The following is an 11,925-nucleotide window of genomic DNA, read 5'->3' on the forward strand; positions in this document are numbered from 1 at the left end:
GGTAAAACCCTTCCCCCCCGGTTCTCAGAAAGGAAATGTGTGACCGCAGAGGCCGCGGGAGAGCGGCGGGGGCAGCGGGAGGGACGCCCGCTCCAGCCGCCCTGGGGCACGCTGCTCCTCCGCGGTGGCAGCGGTGACCGGCCGGTGGGTGCCCGCGGGGAAGGACCTGGCTCATCCCCTGGAAGAAGGAGGTCCGGCACCATCCTGAGCCCTGCCACTGCTGCTTCCGGCGGCAGAGCGGTGTGGTGTCATCTAGGAAATGCGATTTAGATCATCATCCTTTCGCAGGAGTTGGGGGAGGGGAGGCGGGGGCCCTTAGAAGAGATTCTGGGGATTAAAGTCTCTTTAAGCTGCTTTATTTTTTGGCCCATTTCTCCCTTCCCTCTCAAGTCTCACCATCCCTTGCTGGAGGAGCGGGAGCGTGAGAGGATCGGTGGTTCCTGCTGCCCTGACACCATGCCCTGCACCCCGCCTTCATCTGGGAGGAAAGACCTGGCTATAAGGCTGTGGCTGTTGTCAGTTTTCCCCTGGGACAGGGTTGGGTTTTGCTAGGTCACATGGAGGGAAGAATCCAGAAAGCCTGGTATCTGTGGGTCACCAGAATGCATCCACCCCTTGGTGGCCTTCTGATCCTCCTGCACCCGAGAGGACTCTTCATCCCCATCACGTCCTTGAGAAGTCACTCCGTTCCCAGGTTGGTCATCATCCCCGGTGCAGCCGCCGGCCAGCAAAGCACTTTGGCGTGTGCTTAGCATTAAGCACAGAGCATAGTTCCACGAGGAGCTTTTCTTAAGTGTGTTGCTGGAGCGAGGCTCTGGTCAAGGCACCTGGACCAAAGCCCACCCCGCGGTGGTGGGCAGCATCGCTCGGCTGCTGGGAGCCTATGGCAGCCCCCGGCTGCTCCCGGCATGGCCTCTTGGCATGGCAGCACCCCTTTTCCTATTCCCTCCTGCATCTTCCCGGTATTTATTGTCCCCTCCCGGCTATGGGAAGCAGCTTCTGGGCTCAGATCTCTTTGGAGCAGGGACCTGTGATTTTGTTTCCAGAGTCTGATGTGAAAATACCACCTTAGTTTTTTCCCGGGTCTGCAAAGGGCTGGAGTCCTCGGCTCCTGGGGTGGGTGGCTCCTGCTGTACGCACGCTTCATATGGCTGGGCGTCACTTTTTGATGCATGTCGAGGTTTTGAGCAGAAAAATCTGTGCTTCAGCCTGTAGTTCTGGTAGGCTTAAGCACGAAAAAATTATCAAAAGGCAATAGTTTAGGTTTTTTTCCCTGCAAGATCCATTTAAGTCAAATACAAGTCACTGAGCTTATATCGGGAGTAAATAAGCTTCACTGAGTGACTTCTGTTATACATGAGGTCAGACAGAATGAGCTAATGCTCCCTTCTGGCCTCGAAATCGAGTGTTTCAGAAAGCAAAATTTCATCCTGCAGCTTCTAAGCCACTAGCACCTTTCTTTATGGAGGAGCCCGAGCCCCGGGGCTGCACAGCACTCTGCACCTTGTGAGGCTGCTCACCCGCTTGTCGCCGAGATAAAGCCCTGCTTGGAGGCAGTTTTCTTATATTACCCCGTTTAAATGAACGCGGGTGTCTGCCAGGGGCGTGTGACGGTGCAAGAAAGCCGTATGATAGAGCGTGATGCCCTAGTTAGCATGCAAAGGGTAATTAATCTCTCCACAGAGGCAGCGGGCTAGCTTCCCTGGAAATACTGTTCTAGCAAGCCCCGTCTGAGATTTTTAGCAATTGCAAACTTTGCAGACAAATTCCTGGTTTCTGGAATTATTTGTGTGAGAGCTCGGGAGAAAGGTCCACGATAGAAACTAAGTCGCGTGCTTACAAAAGCCGGCAGCGGCATCGCCCTGCTCTCTCCAGCCCTGTTTCTTTCCACTTAACCAGTGCTGTACACACTGCCATGGCTTTTTTCCTTCCCCCCCCCCCCCCCCTTTTCTTTTTTGCAGCCAGGATGTTTTTTCTTGCCTTTTTATTGTTCCAGTGACCTAGCAACTCCACTTTGGTGGAGCCCTGCCAGGAGACTTCCTCCCTAAGCCGTCCGACAGTCTCCGGCAGCACTGCCCTCGGATGGGAGCACAAGTTAAAACGACACGGGGCTGGGTCCCCGCGCGGCTTTTGCTCTGCCCTGGCGAGCGCCGGCGAGGGTACCGCTGCCGTCCCACCCAGCAAAGCCTCCAGGGGACTTTAAAAACCCTGGAAAGGGGAAGGAGAGGCGCTGCGTGGGTGGTATTTTCTGTAACGTTTCCTGCAGGACATTACAGAAGAGCCCGGAGGGTTTCAGAAGCGAATTAGGTGGTGCTGGGATTTAACGTTTGGGATCTGCGGTGCAGGCAGGGTGGTTGGAGGCATTTCGGCATCGCAGGGCGGCGGGAGAGGGGACGGAGAGGAGGTGCGAGCGCTCGGAGAGCTGTGCCATTCGGGAGATTTCTTTTGGCTTATTTTTATTAGTGTTTACTGAAAACAGTGGGAAAGAAATCCCTTTGGTAGGTGTTCCTGGGCCCCCTCAGCGGGTGCCAGGGCAGAGCTGCCCTTGCACCCCGGGGGGCTGCAGGGGCTTTTCCCACATTAACGCCGGGAGACAACTCTAGAAGGGACCCTTCTGAAGTAGAAAATAAACCAGCTGGCAGGCAGGGAAATACAGCTAATTTGGGCTTTCTGCTTAGGAAAGGCAGCAGGGACACGGGTCCCGGGAGGCCTCTCTGGGGCTGGAGGCTCGGTGCCCTCTTCACTGGCTGTACGGATGGAGGGTCTGGGATTTTCCTGGAGCCTCAGCATGGTTGTGGGGTTTTTTAGGAGTATGGGTAGTCATGAGACAGCTTATCTCTGTTGAAAGTGGGCTTTTTTTTTAAATTCAGTTGCCAAAAGCAATTTAAAAACAAAAGCTCACGAAAAGAGGTTTAAGATGCTGCTCTGAGCCCCGGGCTGGTGTTTTTCAGGCAGCATGGGTCCCTGTGGTCCCAGGAGTCTTGAACCCAAACTGTCCAAGAAAGACGAGTGAGAAGCTCAGGGTTTCATAGGCTTGAGCTGGTGATCCGGGAGCCTGTGCCTCCCCAGGGGAATGTTTAGGATACCAAAATTAAGAGGCTGGAAACCACTGGATAAGCAGGACAGTATCCTGTCCCTGCACTGTGCAGGTTTTATCCCTGGTTGCAGGTGGGCCATATGCACACATGCCAAGCTTCTGGAAACAACCACAGGTTTCTGTGTGCTCTTTATTTTGGAGTACCTGTTTTTCTGCTTTAGGGTACTGCTCTTAAGAGGGGTACTTGGATCCTTTTTTTTCTTACGGCATGTCTGAGCAACAGACCCTGGGATCACGAACGCACTGCAAATAAAAAAGGGTAGGAAGCAAAAATGGCCTTTAGCATCCTCCGTGGTTTTACAGGTCCCGGAGGGGAGGTGATGTGGAAGTACATTGTGTTTTTGTCTCGGAAGGCAGCACTGCAAGCTAAGTGCCATGGCCTGGCATAGGAGGTGTTGAGGATGATGCTGATGTCCCCAGCCCTGCGGGCATCCATCACGCATAGCGGCCAGGTAGACATTACCACCCAGACCTTGGCACTCAGGGCTTGCAGGGTCTGCAGCTGGCATTAAGCCCCCATCACCTTTCTTGAGCTGACATATTAAAGCTCCAGTCACCTTTGGTGGCTGCATAAATCCTTGCTATTATGGTTAAAATGGTTTAACATCCTGCAACCTGCTCTGCCTGGGACCCAACAGGGGGAGGACGAGGACCATGAGGACCAGAGCAAGGTGCTGCCGGGGGATGCATCTGTAGGGCACCCCATCCAAACCGAGCCGCGCAGCAGGCTGGGAGGTGCCGGCAGGGCTTTCCTGCACCTCTTCTCTTCCCCCAGCCCCCCCTTTCTTCATCCAGCCTGAGTAATTCCTTTTATTAATATCAAAAGAATTAGCAAAAAGGGTCAACTGCGTGTGGTTAAACACCTCTCGCGTTCTTCCTGTGCTTAGCGCACGTGAGGGACCTTCCCCAAGCAATGTTATCAGCATGTTTACACTGAACTGACCCATCTCAAGTATGAAATTTTCTTTTAGGCTCCATTTCAGTGCCCCCTCTGTCCTCCCCCCACCTCGAACTGCTTCTTTCAGGGCAAGAACAAGGAAGGAAATTGAAAATCCCAGAGAGCCCTGGACGGTCCAGATTTAGGGCTGTAGCTTTTGTTCGCACAAACTCACTTGGCTTCTAACCGGCCTCCACCCATGATCCCGACATCCGCAGCAGCCGTTCAAAACACAGCGCAGAGCCCGGCCCCGGCCCCAGCGGGGACCAGCAGCCGCCCGTGCCACCCGCTGCGGGGCCGGCAGCCCCGGCTTTGCTCCCCACTTCTCCTCCCTCGCAGCCTGCCTTTCTTTCTAACCCTTCCCTACAGCCGGCAAGGAGCTTTCTAAGTTGAGATGAGGGTTTTTTCCCTCCGCCAGCCTCGGATGATGTTAAGATTATGCAACGTTAACAGATGTGGGCTTTATAATTATAGCTGCCTGTCCTCGGGAGGAGCCTGCTTGAGCTTCACGCGCGCTCAGCTCCGCATGGGATGCTCCCGGGGTGGCCGTAGCCCTGGCAAAACAGCTGCTGCATGGGCGGCCGTACCGGCGACGGTCCCCAGGGAATCGCCACCCTCCCAGGGAGGGACTGCTCTGGGGTGAAGGGCTGCTCCAGGCAGCCAAGTTACCACTCTTGGCTCTCCTTGTGTGCAAACACAGATTAAATTTGCGTTCCCCGGTCAAGGGAGTGTTTTTCTGCCCTTTGAGGAGAAAAATCCCTTCTGCAGGAAAGCAGCGGGGCTGGGATAGCTCACAGTGTGCCTTGGCTGGCTGCAACGCTGCTGCCAAATGCTGTCCGCAGGGATCCTGCTCGCCTGGCGTTAGCAGGATACATCCCTCCTCACTCCTTGCCCTAAAATGTCTGTGAGTGATCACAGCCGCTGCCGAAAACTTGGAGTATTGTGCTTTTCGGTGCTGTGCTGTCCCATGGTCGAGCCTTGAGCATCACCATGACATTGCCCTGGCAGCAGCCGCCTCCTGGCCAGGGCGATGTCTGTGCTGCAGCCAGGGATGGAGACAGAAAATCGCTGGTCCAAAAGGGATTTTTCAGGAGTCTCACAAGGTAGACATCCAGCTGGGCTGCCAGGGGCAAACCCAAAGCGTCGAGAAAGCAGCTGGAACTTGATCTGTTTGTCCTGGCCACGTTATAACTCAGCTCCCAGCAAGCGGCGGACTTGTTATGCTTGCGAAGAAAAAGTAACTCCAAGCCTCGACCTGTCTGGTGAGCATCACTGCTAGTTTTAACTGGGAAGGAAAACACCGGTCCGGCGGGTGGCAGGAGGGTTTTGTGCTGGAAGTCAAATATTTCTCTTGATGGCTGCAGTTGCGTGGAATTAAACCACAGAAAGCAGTTGGCAGCTTAGGATGTGACGAAACTGTTAGTGACAAATCGGTACCTGAGCTAAAGGGCCGCTCTGCTTTAAGCCTTTAATGCATCGGGGGAGGCCAGATGGTTCCCGTGTGTGTTTTTTGGGAAGAAGTTTGCGTCTAGTCCATCTGCTCCAGCGGAGAGTCGTCTTTGAAGGCTAATTTCTGCAGGCAAGTCAAAGAGGAGATTGCGGTTGTCTTGCGCTTCTGGTAGGTTTGTTTGATGGCTGTGTGACGAGCTGAGCTTTTCATGTCTATTTTGTTGTACAGCCCGATTTTTTGGGGTTTCCTTACTACATGCTGCGGGTTGGATTTTCAAGTACAGCTCATGCTCTGCACCCACTGAACTGAGGAGCTGAGCCTGTGCTGGCACGAGGTTTTCCTCTCTGCTCCAGGACCTGGCATACCTTGCAGGGCACAGTTAAAAATGCCAGATGACTCCAAAGAGCCTGTGTAAATAATACCTTCTTATTCAGCCGGTCCGCTCCCTGGCTGTACTCAAAGCCAGGTTTGCTGGCGCCCATGATAAGGGGAAGGGTTTTGCTTCTGTTTATTCCCAGCAGCTCAGCAGAGCCAAAAGGGGATAGAGAAGACTCTGAGATGGATTTGCAGGGCGAACAACCAGACAAGCAACCAGCAGCATTTTACTTTCAAACCGGTTGCATTCAATCAAGGGTCGGAGCTGAAGGTATTGCTTGCTGGCATTTCCAGGGTTGTTTTAAAGAAATGGCAATTAAATGCCTGCTCCAGTGCGTGCCCCACTATATATTTTAGCGTGCCTGGCCAGAGCCCTTGTTGACAATGACTTGGCAACCTGAGAAAGAAAATTTCCCTCTGCCTGTACTCATCCCCTAAGGGTTTCTTTAAGCATCTGCTGCTTTGCCTTTTTTCCTGTGCAGCAAAGCTGGCTGCTGGGGCACAGTGAGCACGGGTTGCACAGCTGAAAGCTTTTAGGGAGAGGGGAACGGAGAGAGACTAGTGCACCGCCCTCCAGCACACCCAAATTTCTCAGCATCGGGGCTGCTATAAATGGACTTGCAGGCTATAATTACAGGCCGGCTATTGGCTTGCAAATGGGCGTAGCGAGCGTCTCCTGCAACTTCGCGTCCCCTCGTCCGAATGGCGACAACAAGCAGCTTGTTCCACGGGACTCGCAGCGGGCTCCAGCCGGCGGCGGCTGCCGGGCGAGGTGGGCATTGCAGCCGTGGCCAGGGCTGTCAGCAGAGGCACGTGAGGGGCTCTGCTCCCCGGCAGCTCCTGTCTCCGTGGGCCTTGTGGTGCTCAGACTCCCGGGATGAAATGCAGGCTGTCCGACCTACATACCTCTTTTTTTTCTTGGTGAGTTCCCACTGAAGCTATTGCAGATGGATAGAGGAGACCACTCCAGTGGCCACCGCTGGCACGGCAGGTCCGGCATCCCCAAAGGAGGCACGCAAGGCAAGGAGGAGTAGGTGTCCCATGGGCGTTTCTCCGAGGCACAGCACAGAAAGTGCTTGGAGGACAAGGACAGATGTGCAAAGCTTAACCTTCAGCATCAGAGCTTTTGGGCAGGGACTGAGCGGTGCCTGGCTATCACCCACAGCCCTGTTCTGAGACGTCATGTGCGTGACGGGCAGGGCACGTCCCATAGCCTGGTGGTTCTCCGAGCTGCAAGATGGGGAGAGTTCCCCTCCCAAAACATGTGACTCTTCTCAGTTTCTCAAGAGGCTGCAGACCCTGTCACCCCGCATCGCGGTTTCCCTGGCCAGGCTCCCATTCTGCCCTCTCGGCAAGTGGAGCCTGCGCCGGGCTATTCCAGCCCGGAGATCGCGTGTTGGTTACGAGGAAGACGAGAGGCAAAACTGTGACCTTGCTGTTTCAGACGACACAGCTGTGATTTGGACTCGCTTTGACTTGTCGCGGACTTCGAAGGGCGTCGGAGGCCGCCGTGCCAGCCAAGCCTCAGGGCTGTCACGTGGGCAGGGACGGCTGGTTTTCATGCGATCGGCGCGCGGGGAAATCTCCCTCGCGCAGCCCTGGCTGGTGTTGCGGGCTGGAGGCCCCGATTCCCGCGGCAAATCTCCCTGGAGCCGCGCACGGCAGCTGCCGCTGGATGCTCTGCGCCGGGCGGTATCAGGCTGGATGGCAGACCCAAAGCTACCGCTACCGCACCAAGTCCTGCTGCCGCTGCCAGCGGCCAGCCTTACTGATGGAGCCGAGAAGCTGGCTATGGAGTAACGTCCTCAGTCCTTGCTTGGGGCCCAATTTGGGAACATGTTTATATTCTAGAGACGCACACAGCCATCTGTGTGCTTTTGGAGAGCCCGTAAAGCATGTAATGGCTGCTGTTGTCTCTGGGAGAAGTAATTTTTGGGACCGTGGGATGCAGCAGATGGTAGGAATGTAGAGGAAATTTGTGCAAAGAGGGGCTGAGATTGCTGCTGTTACATGTTGGCACAGTGGGGATCAAGCGGAGGGAGGGGAAGAGCTAGCTAAACTAAAGGGTAATGCTGGCTTGGGAACCAATATGCAGGAGCAAGAGAGCAGACCCAAACACTTTGAGGATGGAGCAGGTGCTCTGGCCACATTTGCTCACAGAAAATGGACCTGCAGATGCACAAGCTTCTTCTTCATCTTGTTTCTCATGTTCTGGTGGACGTCAACGCCAGATACACCAAAACGTCCGTCACCTTAGGGTGCTTCAGCACCTGGATGGCCAGTGCAATCCACACCATACGCTGATCTCTTCTGTCCCAGCGCCTTGTGGTGGCTGGATGGGTAACGCCAACCCTCCTGCTTGCCCCGCAGTTCTCAGCCAACTTAATGCCAGTTCTCTGGAAGTGGTCGGATTCGGGGTCAGGCATCCAGCAAGCACCGGCCGAGTGGGGAGAGAGGAAGAGCTGTGCCCCCTTTGTGATGGGGCACACGGGCTGTGCTGGGCTCCCGCTGGCCATCGGCTCTGGAGACCTACACACTCCTCCCATGGACTCCACACTGCACGTTATCTCCATCGGTTATTTGTTTAAGACTTTCTTTTTGCTCCTTTTTGTTTCTTTTAACACACAAAAAAAGCATGGAGTGCTGAATTGGATTAATCTTGCGCACAAAGGTGGGCTTCGGCATTTGGCCCCACAGGCCAATCTGATTTACACTGGTGTGAATCCAAAAATAAACTTAATGTCTGTGTTTTGATTATGCAAAACTTTCTCTAGTGTACATGAGATCAGAGCTTGGCCTCGGTGTTAGTGCAACAAGCCGAGCCTGCATATCGAGTGCTGATGAGTTTTTTAATTTTTTTCTTGTTTTTCCTTTCAGTCATCGAAAGCAGCCATCAGGCGAGAAGAACTTTGGACGCGGAGTTAAGGACGTCTGGTGCTCTTGTGGACAGCGTGGAGCTGGTGACAATGGTGGCCAGGAGCGGGGATCGGGCATCGCCGCCTGCCAGGCATAGTGTGGTGCCGGCGGCAAGCAGGATCACAGGGCACGTTGGTCCCCCCACCGGTGGTGGGGATGTCACCCCACCAGGAGCAGGACCCCCAGACAGCCCGTCTGCCAGGACAGACACTGCTCTGCCTGCCCACAGCCGTTCTGCCGGTGAGTTTTATCGATGCAAGAGTCCCTGTTTGCTGTACCCAGCCCATGGACCGAGCATAGCCGGTGGGTTAGGAATCGTTCCCGCTCTGCTGCTAGAAATTCAGATTTTTTGAAGGAATCCAATGCCAGGCAAGCTGATTTTTTTCTTAACTTTACAATGAAGGTGGTTCTCGGGAGCTGCCGCTGTCGCTTTTCAGCACCCAGCAGCACCCCAGAGAGTCCTGCCCATCCACGGAGCTTGAAGGCTGTGCACGGAGCGGAGATCCCCAGTGTTCCCACGCCTCCTCCCAGGAGGGGCTGAACCACATCGCGAACCTAACCTAGATTATAAGTGCCCGACTTAAAAATATCTGAACAGCTGCGTCATGATTTGTAGCTGAGGTCCTCACGTGGAAGTCGTGCAAGTGAGCACTTACCTTTGAGCTTGTTCATAATCTTCACCACGTTTTGTGGGACTGTGGTCATGAGTAAACCAATGTACTTTTTTAAGCATGCCCTAAATCAAAGCCTGTTTCCCACACCAGCAGGACAAGGCTGTGCTGATTGCCCTGTGCCCAATTCAGTTTTTTTCTTAATATCCCTGGATGAAATAAGTGTCTTGCTGAGATATGAGCATAAAGGTTTTCTTTAATTTTTTAATTCCTCATGGTTTTTTCCTGCTTAGGGACTAGAGTGAGGAGCTGGCATGCCCAGGCTGCTGGCTGCTGGCTGTCCTGGCGTAAGCAAGCTCCTCATTGCCTTCTGCATTTTTAGTGTTTTTTAAAAAAATCTGTGTTTCTTTTGCCATGCACAAATGAAGACAAATCCTGAAATACCGATATTTTTTGGTGGTAGAAACCCTCTGTTCCCAGCAGTCCTTCTTGCACTGTGCTCTGTGTTAAATAGAGGAAAAACAGGGGATGCAGCTGTGACCCTTCCTACTGTGTATGACAGTGGGGGTACCTCTGCGGGCGACGCTGCTGCCGCCCCAGCCGAGACAAATTAACCTGTCCAGGGGGAACATGACCCTCTCTGCGTCGCTTTTCAGCTGCTGGAAGCCATCACCATGCTGCAGGCAGCCAGGAGAGAGGCAAGAGGGCTCTGGCTTCTCCCAGCACCCCTGCAGCTGCCGAGAGGACGCCGCGGGTTTTGGCAGCCGTCAGCACCGATTCCGCTGAAGGGACGCTGGGTGGGCTCCACAACATGACCAGGACAGTGCTGCTGCCGTTGCCCGTGGAGACTCGTCCCCTGGGTGAGCCATCCCAGCTCAGCCTGGGAACAAGGTGGATGCTGTTCCCCGGAGAAACTGGGCATGGGTTAAGCCTGGCTTCACCGCATTGCTAGAGCTTCGTGTGCTGGATCTGGCCCTCCATCCTCACCATGTGCTTGAGGCAGTTTTCTGGCTTGCTTCATGCACAAGGGTGGAGAGAAAGATCCGTGTGGCTTCTCCTGGCCTTGAAAATGATGAATTACTCAGTGCAGCTCCCAAAGATGAAGTTGCTGTAGGCAGAGTGCAGGCAAGGGGACCGCAGGCTGTGGAGGGAGGGGGAGAGTGACAGCGGAGGATGCTGGCTGGGCGGCTCAGCCCGTCTGGGAGCCCTCACGTGCTTTCCCCCATTGCCTTGCAGGCACTGGCAGCCCCTCTCGACCGGCGAGTGGCTGGGTGGGCACGGAGCCGCCCGGCAGCCCTCCCGCAGGCACCGCAGCCGCTTCACCCAGCCCCTCGGGGAGTGGTGGGGGGACACTGCGGCCCCTCCTCAGCACCCCCCTCCCTGGCTCTCCGGGACAGCCCCAGTCCTTCCCCCGAGCTTCCAGTACCCAGGCTGGTGCAAAACATGTCACGCTACACCCCAGGGATGCCACGGAGGACTCTGCAAGCCCTTCGATCACAGCATCGCCTGCCACGGACAATGCTTTTGGAGGTGAGCTTTGCTGCCCACGGGTTTTTTTTACAGGTTTCAAAAGCCTTTCTAGAGCTTTTTCTTTCTTGAAACAGAGCAGATGCTGTGTTTTGCACGCGCTCTGTTTCTTATTGTTTGGATGGTTAACTGAAATTCCCTGCTGAAAGCAGGAAAAAGCAATGGAAACAATCATTTGGTCCAAAATTGGTTTCCTGCAGGGTGGGCATCTGCAGCTGCGAAATATCTCAGCTGGTTCAGTGCCAGCTGCAGAGCAAAAGCGAGGTGCCAGCCCCCCCCAGCTGCATGTCCCACCCGAGCGGAGCTGTAGTGGAGCGTGAGGTTGGTACCCCACGCTCACAGCCGCGCCGGCGGAGCTGCTGTTGGCTAGACGAGGTGAGATGCCTGTGCTTCAACAACCTGTACAGGACAACAGACCCGAGATCCCTGGGCTCCGCAGATTCCTCTCGCTTGCTTTGCGAGCAGCTGATTTCTGGAGCTCTCGAAAACGGAGACTTTGCTCCGCTCCACGTGAACTTATTGAAAACCTCGGTGTTGCCGAGTCCTTATGCTGTGCCCGGGGCTTGCCAGGAGCAAACGCATCTCCAGGGTTCTCACGCTGACACATCCCTTCCCTCTGTCACAGCTGCTGGGAGCAGCATCAGGGCTGCAGGAGACCCGAGGTCCGGTACCCGAACGGCAGCGCCCGGCTCCACGGCTCGGCCCCTGGCCTCAGTGCCCTCCTCGGTGGCCCCAGCGCCGGGACGTTTCCCCGGGCTCTCCACGGAGCGCTGGCTCGCTCCTTCTCGCCCGCCTTCAGAAGGCGCTGCCACGGGTGAGCTTGGCGTGTCTATGATTTGTTGTTTTACCCTGTTTTGCGCTTCCTTAAGCATTTTTCCCTGTTAAGCCCTGGAATGTGTAGTGAGCTGCAGGCTCATATGGGAATGTGGTTGCGCTCAGCTTTCCCCACTTTGCTGTTTGATGCTGTGGTCAAGCCACAAAAAAATACTAAGAGAGCCTGGGCCGATTTAAA

General features: G+C 54.9%; 1 protein-coding gene across 1 annotated transcript in view; it reads left to right on the forward strand.

Moving 5' to 3' along the window:
• Window positions 1-6,561: 6,561 nt before the first annotated feature.
• Window positions 6,562-11,925, forward strand: part of LOC309406136 (uncharacterized protein) — a gene marked incomplete at both ends in the record, with an annotated part of 32,399 nt that continues 27,035 nt past the window's right edge. Inside the window, 5 exon segments of the mRNA XM_082001175.1 lie at window positions 6,562-6,631; window positions 8,737-9,015; window positions 10,043-10,277; window positions 10,623-10,727; window positions 11,539-11,727. Coding sequence (XP_081857301.1) covers window positions 6,562-6,631; window positions 8,737-9,015; window positions 10,043-10,277; window positions 10,623-10,727; window positions 11,539-11,727 — 878 coding nt within the window.

This window comes from Phaethon aethereus (assembly GCF_964289735.1).
Source record: "Phaethon aethereus genome assembly, chromosome: 6".
NCBI lineage: Eukaryota > Metazoa > Chordata > Aves > Phaethontiformes > Phaethontidae > Phaethon > Phaethon aethereus.